Source organism: Myiozetetes cayanensis, unplaced genomic scaffold (assembly GCF_022539395.1).
Source record: "Myiozetetes cayanensis isolate MyiCay16 unplaced genomic scaffold, myiCay2020 scf14, whole genome shotgun sequence".
Lineage (NCBI taxonomy): Eukaryota > Metazoa > Chordata > Aves > Passeriformes > Tyrannidae > Myiozetetes > Myiozetetes cayanensis.
Window position 1 is genome coordinate 14,108,478 of NW_026087048.1, and position 24,131 is coordinate 14,132,608.

The following is a 24,131-nucleotide window of genomic DNA, read 5'->3' on the forward strand; positions in this document are numbered from 1 at the left end:
CTGACAAGAGCTAGGAAGCACCTTACAATACTGAAGTTGAAATTCTGACTTTTGATGATAGAGAGAGAGAACATTTTATAAAAAGATGATCAGCAAGGTGATTGCAAATACTTAAGGAAAACAAACAAAACTGAAGCTCCTGACTTCCCACCTCCCATCAACCAAAGTCTCCTGCAACCCTCCTGTTCCGCTCAAGTACTGATAGCAAGCAAATAGCTTGGTCATTCAGCTTTGAGACCCTGGACTTCCTGAACACAAAGTCCCAGGCACATCAGAAATAAGGTCTGAAACACTACCCTTCATCCACTATGCTGTGCCTGGTAAGAGTTTCTGCAGCAACAGGGTAGCACTGAAATACAAGAGGGATGTGAACAAAGTTAGTTTTGGATTTAAACCAGTATCCGTGTATCAAGAAAGACATTCCCAACTGCAGTCTGAGGGCAGGCAACCAAAGGACTGTCCAGCCACATGGATCTTTTTTTTGCAGCTGAAGAAATCAGTGCATCTTAAAGATACTGGTTTGAATATCTTCATTTCTTTATTCACCCTACAATATTCAGCCACAGGCTCTGCAAAGTCACACTGCCTTTTCTAAAGGCAATGACGTGTTGACAGTGGTAGGATGGGAGAGCTGCTTGACCTACAGCCTGTGTGAGCACTGCTGGTATCACACTCGGGCTATATTGAGGAACGCTCCCTTGCCCTATCTCTCCTGGCACAAGCCCCACTGCCCCATGACTGTGCTGCTGTGAGCAGCACCCCGGGCCAGGGGAGCTCGTTAGAAGGCATTAAGGGAGGTAACAAACAGCTCTAGGTGACAAGATACGATGCTCCTGGGGGGACCTGGCTCCTGGGAACAGCTGTTGGCAGAGCAAAGGCTGAGCTGTGGTTCCAGCCCAAACCTGCAGCAATACAATGCTGAGCTCCAGTTCCTGGCAACCTCATTAACCAGAGAACAATCAAGCAAAGCTTAAATGAGACTTTTTTAATCACAAAAACATGAGACTTGTTGTTATTATTACAGGATGTGTTTTCCACCTTATTTCTTAATCTTCACACTTAAAAGGCCCGTAGTATCATCATTACGGGCTGTGACCTCCAGTGGTCACAAGCTCTGCAGGGGTAGGACAGATGACTTTTACAGAAGAGGTAAATAAAAGTCCAAGAAGCCAAAAGAAACTACCAAGAAGGATGCAGCAGATGGTCTTCTTTCTATTCACGCACATTGATTTGAATAAAACAAGAATCCCTATCCCCCTATTAGTGTGTATTTGAAAGTACAACCTTTTCCATCACCCACAAAACTTTGGTCCCAAGTACACTGTGGCTCCCAAATCCCTTTTCTTAATTATAAAGCATTAGTCTGGGCAAAGAGGTGATTAGCAGATAGGATAAAATATGCTCTAACTCTCTAACTGGCCTCCAGGAACTGAACTAGAGACATCTTTTACTTTTCCTCCTAAAAGGATCTCAGTAATGCTGTTGCTGATAAAACCAGCTATCTAATGGAGCTTTCAGGATTAAACTCATGCAAGATTTAGTAAAATAATAAACAAAATTATGTAATCCTAAATCTAGGTGGCTTAAAAAAGGAGAGTGCAAAGGATGTAATGCAAAGGTGTCAAGAACAGAACAGTGAAGACTCTTGTTGTCTATCTTTACAAAAATTACCAGGAAGATGCATTATTCTTTATATTCTGCTCAGACCTAACAACTCTCAGACATGCTGTCAATTAGCAACACAAGGAAAACAAAACTGATATTAAAATGTACAAAGCATTTATACTGAGAGCAAACAGAATGACTAAATATTGACTTTTCAAATTTCCTTAAGCTACCAAAATGTTCTGTTTTGAAAGGGAGCTGATTTGGGTATACACCTGGTCAGGGGGGAAGAAGGAAGAGAGAAAAGAGAGTCACTGATGTATTAATAATTGTTGTCACCAACTTATTTGCATTGCAAAGAAACACTATATCGAGTGCCATACAGTCATTATTTTACACCGGGCTACATTTGATTTCAGCCCAGTTCTCACTATCATATAGGGATGAGGACTTCTAAGTGTACCACTCCAGTGTTACACATTAAATAACCCCCCCCCACAAAACAGTGGGAAAATAAACTCATTCAGTAGATAAGACTGAGAAAACAAAGCCTCCTGATTAGTTAAGTCACACACTGTTCAAATGACACGAGGATAATTTTATCCTGTATTTCACCATTCACATGTTTCTACTGTAGCAAGTCTATCGTATATTTGAACGTAAATTTCATTCTCTTTTAATGTGTCTTAAGTTTCTTTAAAGTCAAGGTGCATTCAATAGGCTTGAGATTTAATGAAATTCAGGCAACATTTAGTTTCAAAATACAGAATATGGCATGCTGCAGGAAAGCATCCTCCCAAAGTCAGGTCACACTGTGCAGCGTTTTCATCTTGCTTCAAGCACAAGACTTAGCACAATAAGTAGAGAATAAATTCCAAAGAGACTTCCAGTTGGTAATTAAAAGTAGGCAAAATTTAAAGCTTCCATGGCATTAAAGGTCAATATGATCCATTATTTACAACACACAACACTCTCCAAGATACAGGTCTACTAACAGTCCTGATTGTTTCTTCTTCCTTCCCTTTAAAAGCCACACTTGCAAGCAATTTTCCCTTCAAATTTTCCATCCTTGCATCCAGCTCTGCCCTTGCTGGCGAGGTCTTTGGGCAGGGCCATAATCTTCAGCAGCTAACCCTGCTCCGAGCGGGGCAAGGCAACGTGGAAAGCAAACAGTTACAGACCTGGCTGGCGGCTCTGGCACAAATTTAACACACACAAATTCGTACACCCCCGCAATCCCAGGTCTAATTTGACAGTCCCCACGTTCTGCAACAAAGCTGCTATTCAAGAGCGAGAGGAAGCTTGTTCCTTGTTAATGGAGCCATGGAGGGTATGAGCTTCCAGGAGGCTGACGTAAACCATACCCTGCTGCAGGCAGCCGAGCCCTGCGCTGCTTCCAGTTCCTCCCTGCCACGTTTAAAAACCCCAACCAGAAAAAATATTACCACAGTGGGCAAGCACTGCACGCTGGGATGCCCCGTTTTCCACACAGGCAATTTCTTCTTACCACCTCTCAACACATCAAGTCACACGAGCGCAGCCACGAGCTCCAGGGGAGGGGAAGAAAATAAGAGCGGGGGATACCTGCACAGAGACAGCATTGTGTGGCTCAAAAGTTATTTAAAATAGCCTGCTGGAAAGCCAGAGGAGCTCTGTGACTTACCTGGGCTTTATCACTGAGCATTTGCAACTGAATTAATATAAATAACCTCCTCGGGGAGCAAAGAGAAAAGGAGCAGCATCTCCAAAAAGATGGTGGGAAGCGTTTCGTGTGAATAGTACAAAACGGAAAAGAAAGTATTTTAATTGGTACTCACATATAATGGAGCTTGCTGTGGATTAAGTTTCATGACCTCAGAACACTGAAACAAAAAAGAAAAAGCAAGTTTAAGTTATTTTTCATAACATTTTAGGTTCTTCTTTATAAACTGCTTTAGCATCCACACACTACGTCTTCCAATAATCACTTGTACACAGCAATTTTTTATCGTCCCCCTTTGGATCAACAAGAATCTGTCAATTTTTTATTTTTTCTTAAATTTGTCATCACATTAAGCAAAGACAACTCAGAAATAATTAGTGAAGTGCTCATCTGAACCATCTGCACTGTTGGTGGTAAGGATATCCAAGTGAAATTCACTTCCCCTTCAAGTCCATCTCATTTCATCTGTCCCCCTAGCAACCCTCATATCTGCTTTTTATGACAATTATGAATCTTTAATTGCCATCCTTCCACCAATTCCCTCACTCCCCCACAAAAAAGCATCTGTAAACATTTGTAGTTCTCTCTGCCACTCAAGAAACCCACCTACTACCTTGCCCAAGTGATTTTGGTGCCATTTTTCACCCCTTTCACTGGATCATTTGTTGAAAAAACATTTCAAAACTATTAAAAAAATATCAAAAATGCTCCTTGTAAAACTGAAAAAAAAGTTTCCAAAATAGATGATGCTCACGATTCTTCATTTTTCATAATCAAAAACTACCATTACTCATCCAACAAAAGTGATTTTAGCCAAGACTGTTTCCTCTTTCAGGTCTGTCTCTGGAATTTCTCTGCAACATGGTGAAAGTTTCCTGTATTGAGCTTTTAATCAGTTGAGCCAGAGTTTCTCTTGCATTAGTTCCTCCCTTGCAGAAGAAAATATTCACCCTAAACAAAAGCTCTAAGTTTTCATTTAATGTGTGTATTAAGAGATCCAGGATCCTAAGATGAAGGAATGCAAAACAATTAAAAATGGAATTTCTGCTGTTACTCATGTCTGCAGTACTGGTAATGCTCTGCAAATACTTCAAACCCTTTTTAAAATAGATGAAATACCACTCTGCTTTTCACACAAAAAACACAGGATCTTGTTCATACTTTGCTCCTGTCCAAATCCCACAGTTTGCCTTCAGTGAGACAGAAATGAAACCACAGCCTAAGTTTTCTTAGCTGATTCCAGCTCTCCTTGCTCCTTCACACGCTCTCCTTATTTTACAAAATGTTTTTGTACCAGTTGTTTTAAAATGCCAGAGTGACCTGCCAAGCTTGTGCATCAAAACAGCCCCTCTGCAAAAGGTCCTCTGAGGCAGCCAGTGGATGGACAAATATTTTGCAGTAGTTTTAAATCTAGTCCAGATCATTTCTATTTTCAACGTCAAGATTCCCCTTCGTGCAGCAAGAACGCCTCAAGATGGTTATGACTCTTACAAAGACTGACTTAATAATCAAAGTAAGGGATTAGTAGCACTAGCTGTCATTTGGGCAGGTGAGCTACAAGGGCAGCTCTGCAAGCAAACCTCACTTGTGCCCTACAACGTGCTCCTGAATTCCAGTCCTACTGAGGGCACAACAATAAAAAAAAAAAAATCTCCCTCATGACCTACTTGAGCCTCTCTCTCCTGTTCTGAACCTGGGTATCCTGAACAGGAGCACAAAAACATTACCCATTTATTATTTTATTTTATGGAAATCAAACCATGGATGGAAAAACTTCTTTTAAGTTCCCTTCACTTTTGAATTTTGAGAAAGTCTCATTCTCTCAGGAAGCAAAATTCAGACTTACGGTTTAACAGAGCAATATGGTCCTGTTTTATGGAGCAGACAATATGAGTATTAATATCAATGTTCCTTTCAAGACCATTGGTGGAAACCAGTAAAAGGAGCTTTCCTGTGCTGTTTAGCTCAGACAGGTTGCCCTGAAGGCAGCAAAGATCTCTAAGAAACATCAGCTGCAGAGGAGCATGCCCTCAACAGAGCCTTCAGGTTCCTGTAATTCAAGGAATAAAGTGAGATGGCATCCTCTGAGCTTTGCCATCTGACAGAAGAACAGATTGCTTTGTTCTGCTCCATCACCTTCCTGGCAGATGCTTGGGAGCAGCTGAGTAGACAGAGAAATGAGAAAGAGGAGAAAGACATGTACAGAACAGGATGGGGTGGCATTAAACACTCCCACTGGGTCACCTCTTTCCTCCGTAGAGGTGGTTTTGGCTGCAATGAAAGTGCCACAAGTCATAGAGTCCAAAAGCAGCACATACTTGATGTGTAAGGAAGGGAGAATATCAACACTTCTCACCCAGGACAAAAGGGGAGGACTGTGAGTTCAAACTCATGACCAGTTTTTGTTGGGTTTTTTTTGCAAGAGCGGTGCACAGCAACAGCAGAAAAATAAGGTGACACTGCTGAACACTTGGTCTTGTCAAAAAATCCTGGAAATACTTCCTGAAGGAAGATTTTCTTCCCCCTTATCTTAACAGTTGGCCCTTAAATCAGTAACTTAAAATGATCTCTCAGTTCATAATGCACATGTCATTCCAATTTTTCTAAGTATGCAAACTTAGTTTGCAAGGAGACAGGCAGGTTTGGAAGATATTTTATCTTGTTAGGAAGTGCTTTGGCAAAAACATAGGAGAAAAACTGAGTGACAGATAAGCCTGAATGACTACCCTGTGTCAACAAAGGACTAAATTTAGGTTTCTAGACAAGTGGACTTCTCCAACCAGTGGGAAGGTAGGGAAGAGCCCCTGAAAAACTTCAAAAAACTTTAATCCAGTAAGAAAAGGGAAAACAAAGGGCAGATCATAATGGTCGTAACCAAATCAAGATTCATAAGGACCCTAATATAGTCAATTTACTTCAGGTGTAAAAATGAGGAAGGAAAAAAAAAACCACAGTAGAAAAGAGGTTAAACTGTGTTTTCTCCTACCATTAGAGAAGCACATCCTTCAAGCCAACATCTTCTATGAGCCCCAGAAAGCAATTTCTATCTTTTTGGGCAAGAAGAACTGGCTCTTTCAGATGTGGTAGACTGCAGTGAGAATAACTGGCCCTACTATGGCAGCAGGATCTGGACTACACATGAACTGCTCTGAAAGCCAAACCAACAAGAACAGGCAAATATAAATCCCACCTCCCTTGCCCAGCTCCCACTCAGCACATCAAGTCGTGCTATGGGCATCCTCATGGCAGCCAGTAGATTTTGCTCCAGGAACAGTTGTCTGTACTTAAAACATTGATATTATTTCTTTCAAATAGCTGAATCTTTTGAATTTCAATGCCTGGGAGGTTTATCACATGTTCTATATACATCCAGACAATTATATTGCAATGTTTCTGGAATTATATAAGGTTTTCCACCTTAGGATACCACACTGAAATCCCTTGCATTTGCAAATTTGAAAGTAGGACATGAAATGAAAATCCAGGTTCAAGCTCTTCAAAGCAAAGTGGTTTTAGACACTATAAAAATCTGCACAGGTCAGTAAAACAGAAAGCTACTGAAGCCTTCTCCAAATGGGATGGATACCTTTCTGCTCTGTTAAGCATTAAAGAATTAATACAGTGAGTTGTATTAAAGTCTCTTCTATGGAACTTCAATGTTACTTTGCACAAAATTTCATGGGTAAGGACAAACGACTGTTCTTCATTTCTCTAGGTATGGTAACTGACAGAGAAAGAAAGGAAAAAAGCATTTATTTGCTTTACTGTGGTTTCCAAAAACTCATCCAGGATGAGGGCTCCATTGGTTACGTGCTGTAAAAATGTCAGTGCAAAGAAAGCTTCTGCCCTAAAGAGTTTACAAACAAGCACAGGCAGTAGGAAGGGATACAAGCACGTAGTGCTGAAGCAGTAAATCCTTTTCCTCCACTATACCCAGCTACTATTTCATTTAACCATAATTAGGTGGCTTATTTCCTCTAGGCATTGCAGGCAAAGTATGTATTTTGAGGACAAATATGAGAGGTAGGTCAGTGGTCCTTCAGATCAACCCAGCCCACGCACAGGCTGTAATGCTGAAGGACTTTGAACACTGTGTAGACAGGAATGCCAAAATAGCTTTTCCATTTTCCCATCGCTCCCCATTCAGACTTGCTCTGTTTGGCACTGGTCTTATACCACACATATGTAAGAAAGGAAACCTTGTGCCACTCTCAAGAGTTGTCCATTAACAATTTTTTTTTTTTTTTTTTTTTATCAGAAGAAGATCTACAGGATGGGCAGAAAGGAGAAAAACCAATCTCACCCCCAACAACTGACCGGAACTGAAACAAGTAGAAGGATGAGGGGCATTTAATCCATGTGGTATGCCTGGGAAAGCCTACCTACCTCTTTCCCCCTCCCTCATGCACTAAATAGACTTCCATTTTAAGTGTTTGAGTTTTTCCAAGCTTTTCAAGTTCAGTTTTAAGGTATTTTAAGTAAACTTCAGTTATACATATACTTCAAGTTTAGGCTTTGCTGAACTTTATCTGAATCCCAGCACTTGACCTTTTCATTTATCATTTTGACATTTGATTTTAGAATCACTGATCCTTATTTGCAAAGCTTTACCCATGCACTCCCAGCTGTACAAAAAAAAAACCACCAACCAACCCAATCTTAGCCATAAAGAGCTTGTGGTTGTGGGCTAGAAAGAACAGCCAAAAAACACATGAAGAATCTGATGGTTACGGATTGCATGGAAAGCATTCCAATAGATAAACATAAATGCAGAGAAAGTAGGATGGTTTTCCAGCTGTAAGCATCACAGCATCGCTGGGACAAAAGCCAAAGGAGGATTTATCTTTTTTTTAATGTAACAAAATTTACTTTTTATAAAACCATCCTGTAACAGTAGTTTGTAAGGACTTCACTCCTTGAAAGGATTAAAATTTGACTTCAAGGCTCTGGAGTAACACTTCACCAGGTAGCCCAAACAACATATATCCCACAGAAATTAGGAAAGAACTATTGATGCTGATTATCTCCAAAAGAGCATGACATAAACAGAATTCCTTTTGCACTGTACCATGGGCACCAATACATATATCCATAGTGGGACAACCTCCCTTATAGCCAACACTCAGATCCTCACCCTTTAAGCAAATAACCCCTAAGTTGTAAAAGAGTTTAAAGAAATACAGGGATTTCCCAGGAGCACACATCCACCTTCTCAGCTTCCTTTGATATGACTGCAGTACAAAAAGAAAACCAAGATTCCAAAAACACATCACTTCTCATTCCACAAAGCATAGTGTCCTCAAGGGCAATCCTCCACACTCTGGTTGTACGAAATGTTAATTTATCAAGTCCTGAGAAATACCAAGAGGATTGGGTTTCAGGCCCTGCAGAGCTGCTGCTCTAAACTACACAAGACAAATAAAAACAGGGAAATGGCAAGAGGGGGGACCCGAGAGGAGACCAACTGCCCATATACAGATGAATTCCTGCTGCAGCCATGATTTCATGCCAAGAGAACTAAAATAGCAACTTCTTTCACAAGTTTATTGTTCTCCCCTAGTGTCAAGGGAATAACACTTTTGAGTGGTATAGGACAATACCGTGTTGTATTACCCATCCTCAGCCTCCTCCATTTTCTTGTTATAAAACAATTATTTGAAAAAAGGCCCCTTCTTTGTTTGGTTTTGGGGGGGTTTTATTGTCTTTTTTTTTTTTTTTTGGTCATTTTTGTTTTTGTTTTCTTAACCTATAGCAAAAGTCTGAAAATTGAAAGAAACAAATGACTTGATCTTATTACTTATATTTTTTTGGTGTGGTGTTTTTCCTGGTTATCTTCCTGCAAAGTTCAGACCTGCAGTAAGTTAATCTCACTCTATGGTATTGGGCCAGACATGGGTTTGTTTGCTCGCACACTCTGTCCCACAAGTTTCATTCCACACTGAAAGAAGACCAGAACTCACCATTCATAAAATGAATGAGCATCCTAATCGGTGTACTACTGCCACGTCCTTAAAATCCACGTGAGAGGAGGCTGAAAAAACCCAGGACAGAACCTACAAACAGCTTTGGCAGGAGAAATAAACCCATAACCCAGTTGTTCAACAATGTGCATGGAGAAATTTGTATAAATAGAGTAGCTACAATTGCAGTGACTGAAATAAACCCTAAGACAGAAGACAGATCCTTTCAGGCATCATATTACCAAATACAGAATGACTTTTTCTGTTGCTATATTAATGCATGATTTTGTATATCTGGTCAGAAATAGGAGGCTGCAGGGATTAGGAGAAGTAACCCATCCCAAATTTATTTTGCAGACCCACAGGAAAGTGATGCCACCAGCAAAAGCAATTGATCATGAAAAGGGAGAGGAGGTGAGGAAACAAGAAACCTCACTTCAAATGTGTAGCCACAAACAAGTTGCCAGCATATCACAGAATAGTGTTTACTACCACAGCCCAGCTTAGAGGCTCAGATATTTGTATTCAGTCATCTGAATTTATGTAACTCACTGAACATTGTTTTCTCATTGAATTGATTGCTTAGGAATAAAAATATATCCCTCACACAGTATTTCCACAGGTGATACTGATTCCCAGCTGTGCCCTGTCAGCAAACAAAACCGTATGATGACATTCAACTTCAGATACACAGGAGTTTCTTTTGGCTGCCAGGGATGGAAAGGAAGTTCAAAGGTGTTTTGTGTTGACCTGGCTCTACCATCACTCTCCTCCAAAGGCTCAGAGGGAACTCAGCCAGCCACCCTCAAGAAAACCAGAAAGTCCTTTCACAGAAAAGAAACTTCACAATAACATTTTCCCCCTAGAAAAAAAAATAAATAAAAAGAACACATTTATTTGCAAAATTGGCCTAAATTTTTTTTTCTTTTTCCTTTCAAGTGTTGAAAACCTCAGTACTGTGGCCTTCACATACAACAGACATCATCACATACATCAGGAGCCAAGGAGGTGCAGAGGGGCTGGGAGCCTCGCTGCAGCACAACCCAGCAGAGCGTCACTGGTTTAATTGACTGATGATTTAATAAAATGCTCTGCATATAGATTAACTAGCTCAGCTTCCTGGCAGCAGGAATTGGCACCACACATTTCCTGGGCTGGGAGCTGGGCTGCCCAGGGGCTGCACCCACCCCTGCTCCAGCCAACCTCCCTGGCCAAACCACTTCCCTTACCCAAATCTTTCCCGTCATCCTTCCGAAAATAATGAAGTTTAACAAAAAGTTAAAACATAGGCAAGGAGATAGTACACATATGCATAAAAAATGTGCTTAAGCCTTATCCACGCTATAGCAAGTCCCTAACCCAGCTTTGCCAGCCCTGTCTTACTCTAGAGATTAATACTTGGTCAAATAACCTTAGTCTCAGCACTTCCTTCTTGTTGCACTATTTCAATCTCATAATTGTCAAAAAAAAACCCAAAATCGTTTAATGGATCACTTAATTCCTGCCCAAAGCCTGGAAAGAAATGAAACAGTGTAGGGTTAATAAAAGTAGTGCTGTCCCCTATGCCTGGCAGAGGAAGGCAGAGATCCCTCTCAAAAGTGCACATCTGGTTTTCCTGCTCCCACCTCTCCAGCTATCAGCAGACACAAAAAACAAACCTACACAACCCAAATCACAGCAGCTATCTCTCTACAGTCCATATGCCCAGTTTCAAATAAAGAAAGATACTGTAAAAGTTGGAAAAACAGAGAGTAAAAGGATTATTAGCCAGCTCTAATTATACAAACTGATCTCATCCTCTTGTCATAAGCCTCTTTCCTGTTTCCGGAATCTATTTGTGCAACAGAAAGACCAGCCTTTTGTAAATGTCCATGGGTCATCAACACAGGCTGATTAATTTCCCATTTTACAATACACATATACTGTCAACCAATTCACTTGTAATCCGATATAACCCTGACCTCACTTGTCAATTTTTTTCCTTTACCATATTACTAAAGGCAAACAATACTTAAGGTACCTATTTGTAAAATCCAAACAACATTTCAAAAGGAGCTATCACGCTGCTCTAATAAAATAAAAATCACAGACCACATCTTCAGCTCAAGTAGCTACATCCTAATAAAGTTAAGACCCAACAGTCAACTTGAATTAAAGAGCACCATGTACGCAAAAGAACACACATGTTTATACTCAAATTAAGTCCTCCAACAGGTTCTGGGGCAGCTGTTTCACGTATGCATGAGACTTTTATCTCAGGCTCAAATGCTAACTTTCAGAAATCCTTAGCAGACATTGCAGCTGCCTCTTCAAATGAGCAAAATCCAGTTTATACCTTCCAATATACCTTGTCATTTGAAAACGTGTTTTGGCAGTAAACTGTGGGGAAGCTCTCAGTGACAACCAGCTCACCTTTGTAAGAGTGATCTTGACTTTGGGGGTTTAAGTAGGAACTTCATGAAAATCCCCAGGTATCAGGCTGGGCAGCATCACACAAGTTACTAGTTACCTTTGAAAACAGAGATGCATAGTATGGGACCAGGTGAAGAATGCTGGGGAAGGAAGAACAGGCTTTGGGGAGTGTTTCACTCCAGTTATAACAGTTATAAAAATGTGATGAAGAGCTGTCATAAGCAACAAAATGCCTTCAGCCTTACACATGTAGTGGGAGAGAGCAAAACCTCCAACTATTGATTCCAACAAGCTCTTGACTATAGCATGTGTCCTAAAAACAGCCTTCTCCACCTTATTATTCTCTGATTCTCAAGGCTGTGCTGTTTGAGGAACTACACTGAGCAATGATGGCTTCAGTGAAAAAAATAATACCTCCAACCCTGGAGCTGAGCAATAAGGCCGTGCTTCTTCTCTGTGCTCCCCAAACCACAGCACTTGTACTGCATTCCCAAAACCACAGGCTTGGAGTACAAAAGAATCCATGATGCCTGAAGCATCATGCATGCTTTTATGATGGCAAATATTAATAAATATTTCCTAGCACATACAAACCAGGTAGTTACCCAATAAGTGCATGCACCAACCTTAACTCTCCACAGCAGAGAGTTCCAGCCACAGAGTTGGAAAAACTGGTATCAGGATCAAGATCCAAGAGACATTTCCACTCACATTTTGACCAAAGCAGCTTCAGTGCCCAAATTTTAATGCATTCTTCCTCTCCAAAGAATACATCAGACTCACTTTTCCCTTTAGGTTCCCTTTTGCAAATGCTCCCACTGTGGCTCCAGGCATCGCAGACTTACTCAGGAAAAGCCTGGTTGGAACTTTTTTCCAGAAGAGGAAAACTTCACGAGGAGCTTTGGGTTTCCTACAGGAGTACCTGTACTAACCTTGCTCTCTGTGTCACAGCACGACCACACCCGCCACTGCAGAATTACAGAGTGTTTCTTCATAATTGCTCCTGTTCTTTCAACTCAAAAACTATGGGAATATGTTCTTCTCTGAATTAGATACTTTAGGTAGTGCAGAACATGCCCATTTTGCTGAACATCCTTTCTGAAGCACGACAGTCTCCAAAATGCACATCATTGACCTAATGGGTGCAATGATGGAGTTATTTGGTGCAGCATTCCCAGAGAGGAGAAATGAGAGCTGTAGCTCTCTTCCCAGGACACTGTATTACACAGTGCATCCAGGGAATGTCCCACAGAAAGTAAAACCCCAAGCAACAGAATGTATTACTCCCCCAGATCAGAAGAGAGAGAACATTTGTTTAAATCCAATTTTTAAATAAATTAAAGAATCAAATAATAAAAATCCAAACCAGCACAGTTTGTACCCAGTTCCACTACACCACCTTCTACATTAGAGCCTTTCTACAGCTCACTCACACTCAAAAAACTAAATTTTGCAGACACCCCACTTCGCACCTGAAATCATTTCTTTCCGCTGCCTTTACAAAGTGGCCTTTCACACTGGTCCCACAGGAATGCAAGGGGTTAAAGTGCCCACAGGTCCCAGCCTTTCCATTAAGTCCTTTATTACCCCAGCTCGGGGACAAGGAGCTCTGCAGAAGGGAGAGCCCACGCTGTGCAGCTGTTCGCCAGCCAGGCACCTCTCCACAATTATAGCACAGGATTAAGCTCAGGGAGTGGAAATCCGTCCCTTCATTGCTGGTGGCTTTTTTTTTTTTTCAAGTTATGCAGCTATTTTAAATGTTACAGAGCTCATTAACATGAAGTTCATTAAGCAGTAACCACTTTATGAATGAAATGAAAAGATTATCATTATAAGCCCAATTATGGAAATACTAGACCAGCAGGCAGGAAAAGGAAAGGGTATGAGAATGCTGCTCCTTAACTCCAGTTTAGCCTTTTTGTTTTCCCAGATTCTTCACAGGAGGCACACCCAAAAATCAGACGTGATGCAGAGGCTGGTTCCCAGGAAGGACTTCAGGTGAGAAGCTCTTGTGCCTGTGCTGGGCCTCCCCAGAGGTTTTGAAGTTACTGCCATGCCAAAAGTCATCCCTTTGGTCACCTCCAGGAAAGGTCTGGCATCTTCCACAGCATCAAGCACTGCTTGTTGCAAGTTCAACATGCTCCCAAAATCAGCAGAAAGTTAAGAAACACTGTGGCAAATAAAGCCACAAATTGCTCCTCTGCAGCTGGCGTCGTGCATTCCTTCTTTAAACATGATGAACTTGGAGACCAGCTCTAAGCAAGACATTTATTCATTCCTGATAAAGCAGGTTCCATTCATAATTTTGCCAAAGACTTCATTTCTTTCCCAAGATCTGAAAATAGGTATAATTCCCCTGCTCGACCCCACTGAATAAAGTAAAGCCAAGCAGTTACAATAAATACTTGACTCTACAGTGAAAGCCTTTTATGATTAATCCACCCAGCTGTTGCCACAGCTCAGTAACACCAAATGACTGGGACTCGATATCATGGAAGTGCTGGTCTTCCAGGCAAGACCATGGAAAATGTGAGGCATTGCAGAAGGTAAACAAAACAGGTTAGGGACAGTGGGAGAAGAAAAGAGGCAGCTTGACATGGTTGTCCTCTCTTCCTCCCTCAACAGAGCTCAAATATGACAAGCATCCATTTGCAGGCAAGACTCTCAAAGTTTCTTTGCTTCAGGCTAACAGTTTTTGCATATTCAAGTCTTTTTGGAGAGAATGGGTGTAACTCCATGAGTCAAAACAGCTACTGTCAGTACTGCAATAACCATATCCTCCCTTTTAGGTCGGATCCATCCCCTGATCTGGTTCACCACACCAGAAAGCTGGTGTTAACCGAAAAACAAACCCAGAAGCCTCAACAACACGACTGCTCCAGGACAGACAGACGGACAGCCGTTATGCAGACAGGGAGGAACATCCCATCAGCAGCTGGCAGGACCTCAGCTCTGATCCTGACTGGCTCCCATACAAATCCTTGAGCTGTAACCATGTGCCTGCCGAGGGACACGCAAGCTGTATCTTAAAATATTGGGGAAAAACAGCTGATGCTGTAAGTGTTAAGTGCTATTTCACACCATGGCATATGGTTGATACAAGAGGCGAGACCACACATCTCTTTTCTGTTTCCACCACAAAAAAATTTTATTTCATGGCAAAGTAACTTTCTGAATTTGCTTATAACATGTGTTTTGATATCAGCATGCTCTCCTGCTGTCAAGGGTAAGTAAGCCTGACAAATGGCTTGGCAATGGGCAAACCCATTCTCCCAAACCCCTCACCTCAATCCTTGTTTCTGCCTGAAAAAGCTGCCAAAACATTTAACCTTACTTTAACTGCATGAAGCAGTACAGGCGGCTCCAAGACGTCCTTCAGGTCGTTCCCACACCAAGCAGGCAGGAACAGGGCAGGTCACAACACTCAGCTCCTGGAAGAGAGGGAAGAAGGAGGAGTCACCAGGTGCAAGGGTCATCATGGCTGCTGGGGTTCCAACACACAAACTGGCATCACAACACCTTCACCAAGGGGGATGGAAACCATCCTCTCCCTTGCAAGCAGTACAGGAGGCACGTGTTGCCTCCCATGGCAGTCCCACGTGGTTCCACGAGCACACACGGGGCAATGACCACACTATGTATAGGGCTATCTACATCAGCATCTCTAAGAATAACTGTGCTGCTGAGTTGTATTTGCTGCTGTCTTGCTATTTGATTTATCCCCAAAGCTGTTGATCTGATGTCCACCAGTATATCACAAACCACTAAGCTGGCCTTAAGTCCTCTGCATCCATCAACACAGCCCCTCCCAGACTCCATCAAACTCTTAGTGAACTCCTTCATGGTAAGGTATTTTAAAAGGAACAAAAGCACTAGAGGTAGATGATGGCAGGTGATAGCCAGCAGATGAAGCCCAAATCTACCAGCAAATCTCCCAAACCCTTCTGGGCTGCCTGCACTTTTCCACAGGCTGATTTCCTTCTCCAGGGAAAAATCTACTCAGTAGATTCATCCATAGGGATAAACCTGGTCTACAAAGCACACCTGGAAAGAGCAGTTATAGTGGATTAAATGCCAAAAGGAGAAAAAGCCCAGGTTGGGCTTTAGTTTATTGAATGCTATGTGGGAGATTTTATTAGCTAAATCAAAGTCATCAGGGTACCTCAGGCCATCATCTGGTTACCACAACAGGAAAGGCTGTGGCTACACACACATCACCAAACACAAGCGCGACACACCAACTGCCTCCTCCTGTTCCACCAGATAGAGACTCTGCCCCTGTGCTCTCCCTGCTGGGAAAGCATCCATAATCTGGGAATCTCACAGCCTGAGCCAACCTGCCGACCTCAAAGTGCAATTACAAGCACAGAATTAACAATGGCAAAACTAGTTACCGGCTGGAAATCAATTGTATTGTGTGAATTAGCTGGGAACATACTGCACTGGAAGGTAATGCACTGCACAACAAATCTCACTTCTTCATCTGCACAGGAACAGCATCACCTGAACACCTCAGAGTTGGTTTTACACAATTTACACATTAATGGCTAAAAGACTCTTTTATGCATTCTGCTGAGAAATGGGGAGAGTATTTTGTAAGACACTACAGGGTTTTAAACTGTGTTTTACTGCAAGTATATATATTTAGACATAGACCAAATTGGAAAAAAGAAAATTCATATGCTTTTTCCTCTTCAAGTATCAGGACTGTGCACAAATTCCTTCACTGCGATGTCACACATTTCTGAATTACATTCTTATGCCAAACTACTGGAGCTGAAAGAGGAATTACCTGAACTCTTAAACCCCAGTTAAGAGCACACAAACACTCTTTGGATTCATTAACCAGCAAAAACCACCCTTGCAGCCACAAACAAACAGACTGGAACTTCCCTCCAGCATTTCTGTAGTGTTACTCTCAGGACCACATTTTAGAAGATGGTTACCATTTGATAAGGCAATGATTAACTCTGTTAAGTAAGAAACATTAACCCAAGGCTCCTATTTGCCATCCTGTGTTGATCTCCAAATGACAGCTCTCTCCTAGGCACATACAACAACAATGCAGTGGTTTCATTTGTTTGTGAGACACTGATAACTTGGATTTTAATACTGTGTATATTTTGGCAGAGAAAGCAGGGTTTGCTGCTACTCCTTTGAACCAACAAGGAATATGGGTATGGCTAACACTGCTAAAGTAGATATTGAGCCTGTTGTGAATCACTGCAGATTTTTTCCTCATATCCACTAAGGAATGAGGGTGTGTGTATGGAGTCACATGCGAAGCCAACTTGGATGTTCAGGACTTGGAAAGTATTAGCAAGTGAAGAAAATCAACAGGCCTACCAATGAAAAGCTGAAACACAGATCACAAAATTCTTCCTCACGGTTTTTTGTTTGTTTGGTTTTATTCTTTGGGAATTTTTAGATTGCTACAAGAAGAAGCAAATAACATTTAAAAAGTCTTAAATATATATTTTAGTTCCACATGTAAAGAGCTTACACAATCACTAAGGTTCTCCACATCAAAGAATCCATTCCCCAAAGAACTGATTTCTGCTTCCCATGAAGATGTTATGGGACAACCCCTACATACCTAAGCACACCCCTTTCAGAAGGATTTCCCCATGGGGATTTCTTCTCCTCCTCTTCCTTTACTGTGAAAATCATTACCAAGTGTAAATGAACACTGACATAGCTCCTGTTTTCTGAGTCTTAAAATCACAGGAAGATGATGACATACAGAAGCTTTATAAAAAGCAACTTGGTTTCTACATTGCTCTGCCAACATTCCCAACAACCTCTAACTGGATAATTTCTACCTAAAAGGTGTGATAGTAATGATAACACCCAGTACTCACTAAAGTAAATGAGAATATAAAGAAGATCTTATTGACACTTGCCTTTATACGACCTATTTTGCTTGGGTTTAATAAAAATAGGGGAAAGCCCCATCTTATTGCTAGGACAGGATAATTTGATAGTGGACTGCTCATGGTCTTGCTCCCTCCATACTGAGACAGCTAAAGAAGACATTTCTGAGGCCACTGATTAATTACTAAAACATCTTTATGAAGAGAGAGGAAAATAAAATTTAAGGACAGTGTTACAGTTATTTACAATTTTAAGAAGACAAAGTAACTGGCCCTGCGGATTATATATGTAATTCCTGTAATAGATGACTTCTTTTCCCAAAAAGTGCCCAAAGTCTTAGAGGTGATCTGCATCTGATGTGTCCTTTACAGGCAGAGAAGCCAGGCACCAAAAGATACACTCTCTACATTTCTAAATTAAATGAACAGCAGTGAATAACACAGCCAAAAAAGGAGTTATCCTGTGTTGAAAATCTATTTGGGAGCAATCAGTCGGGGCTCTCAAACACACACGCTTGGTAGAGCCCCAACACATGGACCTCAGGGTTTCCAGTTGCTTTTATGGTTCCTCCCGAGCAAACACCCACCCTTGAAAAACACTGCCCAGTGCCCAGCACAGAGGAAGCCACTCCTCAGACTCGTTCTTTTTTCCCCTAAACACAAACCAATTTTATTTTTCTGAGAAGTGATGCGTATTTTGTTGCTCTGCCAGCTGAGCGATTCGACACATCGAACAAGTTATCTCACCATCTGGTTGTAATTGCCATCATGAAGCTTTCAACAAATTCAAGGAAGAGCACCAGAAGGAGGGCACTAATGGTCCAAGAGATGAACTGTTGATTACTGGAGATTATTTGATACAGCTGGAACTTTTTCATAGACAAGACGCCCAAACACATCCAATCCCACTGCTACAGCACCCTAACAAGCCTCTCTGGAGGATTTTCGAGTTCTGTCTGTTGCCCAGTATAAAACCTCCTCGCAATTTCATATCAAAAGCTCTCAAGGAAAACACTGCTTGCCCTTGGCATCTCCCAAACTGCTGGGTGTACAACTGCACACTGCTGTAATCTTTTGTGTTGAATACACAGCCTATACTTGGACATCACAATATTCTCATTATAGGACATCCTTTTCCTGCTTCTCCTGATGCCCAGGAGAGAATGGCTCACAAGACCTTTTCACAAGTTTGTCCCATGGTCTGAACTACATTCCCTAATTCCTTAGGGAAGACAGTCTGGACACACTCTGCTTGGACACGGTGACACACTCCTTGGACAACCAGAGGATCTGGCCCTGCCAGCATGAGTTTGAGAAACGCAGGTCTTGCTTGACTAGCCCAAGGAACTGGTGGAGTCACCACCTCTGGAGACATTTAAAAAATGTGTAGATATGGTACTCAGGGACATCATTTAGTGGTGGTCTTGACAGTGCTGGGTTGATGGCTGGACTTGATGATCTTATAGGTCTTTTCCAAGCTAAATATGATTCTGTATAAACAGAAGAATAAAGTATTATTTGCCTAAAATCTGCTTTGGACAAGTGTGAGTGCGACATGGATCCACTAGCCACTGCATCACACAGTTATCACATTTGTACCAGCAGAGTAGAGGGCAGATTGCAGCTCCTCACGTTTTGACACACACACAAGGTTCCTCTGAAAGTAAAGGATGGGTTTTGTTTAGAGAGCAGCACCTGACTTGGCACACTGGATGAAGAAAAGCCAAGAATTTCAAAACAATAGAAAGTAAAACATCCGTATTTCACATGTCTGTACACATTGCAGAGCAAGCAATAATATTAACGTGTTAACTGGAGTCCCATTAATCCTGATTACCAAGAGATGGGAGACAAAAATTCTTTCATACACACTAAGTTAACTTTTGAAACCTAAACTCTTTTGACAGCGTCGCCTTGAACTTGTAAACAGAAATATTCCCATGTTAGATGAAAAGGGAAGCAAGGATGTACCCATCCAAGAGCACTGCCCTGCTCATTCTAGCCCTGGACAAAACCAGATTTTCGCTCTAGAACTTTGAGATCTGCACAAAACTGAAAGAAGTTTGAGTTTTGCTTTTTACTTCCAGCAGCAATTGCAAAGCAGCGAAACAAAGAGGTCAGGGATGCTTTATGGCTCTCTGCCTTCCCTCTTGACAACAACCTGTGCTCCATAAACTTATCCTGTGCAATAACACGCAGCAACCTGTTACCCCAGGAGAAGATTAGGTGCCATGGGGACTCTGCAAGCAGTGAAAAACCCCTGACCTCTGAGAGAGGGTCCTCCTGCACAAGTGCTCTTCAAAGGTATAAAAGGTTTAAGCCTTCAAAACCGAACGGAAAAAAACTGAAATAATTATTTTTTTATTAGCCATTACAGTTTTTTACTAATAATAAACGCAGGACTTGGTCCAGAAATTTGACCTTCCTTAAACTGAAGCCTGTCACCATGTTCATCCTAAATAGCAACTGCTTCTCTTCAGACAGCCTTGTAAAACCACATCAGGATTGAGATAAGGACTTCAAACTGTTTCCACAAGATCATCATGGCTAACTATGGGTGATATTAAAAGCTTAAGTCATGGACACTTTAAAATCTGTGCAACAGACTAACACTTCATTGAACCACCACGGGAAGACCACCATGCCCCTTGTTACTGGGGTCCAGTATCAGAGCGATTAGCTAAAAAATAAAGCAAACATCAGCAACCTGCAGTAACACCTCAAGTGCACACATACTTCTAAAACACTCTTTTCCAAAAAGCTCTTTTAACTCTGCAGCAGGTTCTTCTCCTCCCCCTCTTTTCTACCACGATATTCAGGTGACAATCTCAATGAGTTGTGCTCTCATGCTAGAATGGGGCAAAGCCCAAAATAAATGTCCTTCAGAAAACCAGGAAACAGAGGAAGCATGAACAGTGAAGGCAAAGACTACTTCAGCATGGCCATCATCAAGAGCTACCAACACATTGCCTCAAGGTAGAGGAAAATGCCACTTAACCATGGCCCCACTTGAAAGAACAGGCCTATTTTCTTTGAAATACTGGGTGCAGCTCATGACAGGACAGCTAGACATTTCCTGGGAAGGTGACATGTCACCCCCAGAACAGGATATGGACCCTGAGAAAAAGCAGAGTGAAAAGGCAGTGTTTTGGAAACAATAAAATTTCAGTTTGAACTGAACTTTGGAGGGTCACCTGGTCCATCACCTTACTCAAGTCTAGGCCATAACATAAAGGTTATGACATTGTCCCCATGCTTTCATTGTTTAGAATTGCCCCAGTGAACGTGGCCTCTTTCTCAATTGCCCTAAATAAAATTGAGCTAAATAGGGTCATCGAGTTCTATTGCCACAGGAAGGAAACCAAAATCACCATCAGCTACAAGGCATTCTGACTCCAGCCAAGAAGCCTGCATAATTCACCTGTTTAATCAGACTTTCCCCATTGACTTCCTTCTTCATTTCCACACAGTTTAAAAAAACAATCAATAAAATGAAGAACTTTTACTGTACTTAGAAAGCTTGTGACAAGGAAGAGAACATGTATATTTTGAAACCAAATACCAGCATATAACATGCACTGACACACTACCACAAGGCTTTCTCCTCCATGTTAAGGAGGTATCTTGGTATAAAATGCAAAGTGCAAATCTATATTCTTGTCTCCCACTGCAGCTCCAGCCACAAACAAGGTCCCTCTGTGCTAAGCACCATGGAGGCACACAGCAAGAATTCCTTCGCCACCACGTTTACAGGTTAAAAAGATAAATGCTGGGAGGGGACACAAAGGGCCAGAAAATAAAACAACTCGCCCAAGGCTTTGCAGATGGTTGCCAGCACAGTCTGTAATCTGGCCAGTATCACCTCTCCACCCACACAGCAGCGACGTCCCCGCTTTCTTCAAAAGCCGGCTCGTCTCCATCACTGCTGCGCAGCTGCCCGGCTCTGCCAAACACCAGCCACGCAACCGTGGCATTAAGTCACTTTAATGCTCGAATCAACATGTCACTGGAGCTGCCCTGCACTTAATTATATAAATTAGGAGATCTGTATAATGGTGCTAAACCAGTAATGAAAGAGAAGGTTTAATGATGCAACAAAAACCTGCAACGCTGCACTCAGATTACAGGTGGGTTACACAACAGCTCAGACAAATCAGCGTTTAGGCAGAGAGCTGCAGACTTGTATAGTGCAGCTCACGTTTTCCCAGAGCCATCACCTGACTCCAAACATGTGAGACCTACTCAAACACACCCTACCTACCTCCCTTGCCCCAGAAGCTCAAGGATTCCACAGCAGAGATGCTCAAATCAAAGTTGTCCCTTTCCCAAATTCACATTCTAACTCAACAGATACGTCTGAAGCTTGTCCCAGCAACCACCTGTATCTCACAAGTAGTGCTTGCTCCTCCCAGCATTAACACCCCATTGCACAGAGATGACATAACTCCAGTGAAACCTGTTCAGTTGACAACTGGGGTGACTTTTGCATTGTGCCATGTGATTTAACTCCCAGCTGCAGCCTCGATTACGAAAGCATTATCAGCACACAGTTAACACAGAAATCATCCATCAACTGACATAAAATAAGGCAATTTAGGTATCTGATGAGAACTCAGCATGAACCATTCATGTGAAAGAGAATGCTCCTACCCCAAGATTTCTGACTGGGGTTTACTACTGAATAAGCTCAAATACTTCCAGGTAGTATTGATTTCTATTCATAGCATTGATACAGCTTAAAGGAGAAATCATTTGGTTTGAAATATTCTTTTAGACTCTATTGACCTTTTATGTCAATAAACACAATACCAAATTGCAGCTTAGCAGGGTAATTTTACCTTCTTTTTGTGAAGTTCCCAGATGGAAAAGCACTACACCAGCAGCAGGGCTGAGAAGTATTATTTGGATTTCAAAAAGCAGCAAGTGTCATGGTCAATCCACATGTTCAATACTGAAGGGCTCAAAAGAAAATTGATAGGACCCAAAGTGCAGTGGTGTGACAGTATCAGCTGGGAAGCTGTTTACCAATATTTGCAGGTGCTTGTTCAAACAAAAGTCTTCAGAAGAGATTCTGTGCCTTATCTAGAAGCCTTTTAAAATGTCACTAATCTTAACAGAAAAATGCCATACTCTTATTCTTCTCTCACCTGTAAAATAAACTGTCAATTCTATTAAAATCCACAGTGGAAACTCTTCGCCTCCCCAGACTACCATTCCTGTACGTTTTTGCCAAAGCAGAAGGTAGCACAAGGTGCTGTTACAAGCCATTTGTAGGTGCAGATCAACAGTTACTACATCAAGGCAAATGGCTGGAAACAACCAGTGGGCAACCAAAGAGCATCTTCTAACCCTGCACACCCTTCAGCAGGTGGCCAGATTTGCTTTCATATACCTCAACATCTCTTTTCCCTCCCTCTAAGGAAAAAGATTGTTTTCATTCATCTCCCCCCCACACACACAGACATAGACACCTGCAACAAAACCATCTTTAAAGAGGTCATAGCAAGGCAGTATATTATGAGTAGAAAAGCAAGGGACATTATCAAAGAGCATTAGCACTTGGCACAGATTTTTCCAGTACCCAAAGAGCCCAGGGCTTCTGTAACTCCAAGTGCATGCCAGGGGATGAGGTAAGCTTTTGCCACCACCAAAAAGATCCCCAAAACAAGTCAGCAAAGGTTCATGTAACCTCCGTCTCCAAGTCTGACATCAAACATAGCCTGAATTTCACTGAGCCTGCTACTGCTCTGCATTCATGCAGCAAAGCCAAATCCTGGCTGTGCCTGCATCCTCCCATGTGTTTCACACAGGGGCTGGAGGTGGCCAGAGTAAGACCCACTCATTATCTTCTCTGCAAAGTGCACTCCTCCCCTTTTTATCATTAATCAAGAGTTACAACCAGTCACCGAACTAGCACTGCAATGACTTCACGACCAGCTGCTAGGCATCCTGAAAAAAACAAAAACAAATTACATTAGGGCTACCATCACTTACCAAATCCTATTACAGGTACACCAGGCTATTGGGCAACTCTGCTGACGTACCTTCTAGTACTTTCCTTCGTGGACTTACTGCAGCTCTCTCCCAGTTATCCCTCAAAGCAAAGGATCTTTAGTAAAAGAAATTATGATAGTTTTCATGCAGCAGAACACCCTCCCCCTCTTCACCTACCCCAAGCAGCTACAGCAAAGGAGCTCTTTGCTCAGTGAAGGAAAAATAAGAAGTTAAAGCCAACTAATTGCCAGGGTACACCCTTCTCCCAGTGCACCTGTAAATGACCACTTGTGCAACAACACCTGAGTGTCAACAGGAGCTGTGGGCACGACCCAAGCACGCACATGGCAATAAGGCAGAGGCACTACCTGCATTTCCACGTGCATGTAGGGTTTTCAAGTGCCTATCTACGTATCTACAGCTATGCAAGCGGTGATTCACCTCTTGAAAACCCAGCCCCAAACCGTTTGGATCTCCCTCTTCCCGTATTCCTGCAATTGTGGCTTATCTTCCTGTCAGATATTCCCTGTCTTCTTCAGGACTTCACTGTCATCCTGCACAGCACTAAACAGGATTATCTGCTAA

The 24,131-nt window shown here is 41.9% G+C and overlaps 1 protein-coding gene across 15 annotated transcripts in view; it reads right to left on the reverse strand.

Moving 5' to 3' along the window:
- The window catches only part of AKAP13 (A-kinase anchoring protein 13), a 212,696-nt gene that overhangs the window by 147,508 nt on the left and 41,057 nt on the right, over window positions 1–24,131 (reverse strand). For all 15 annotated transcript variants that reach the window (XM_050309179.1, XM_050309185.1, XM_050309181.1 and 12 more), the window contains 2 exons: window positions 15,014–15,110; window positions 3,423–3,467 (listed from right to left, as the gene is read on the reverse strand). In XM_050309179.1, the coding sequence (XP_050165136.1) occupies window positions 3,423–3,455 (33 nt within the window). In that variant the 5' untranslated portion in view covers window positions 3,456–3,467; window positions 15,014–15,110. The remainder of the gene's footprint in view (window positions 1–3,422; window positions 3,468–15,013; window positions 15,111–24,131) is intronic.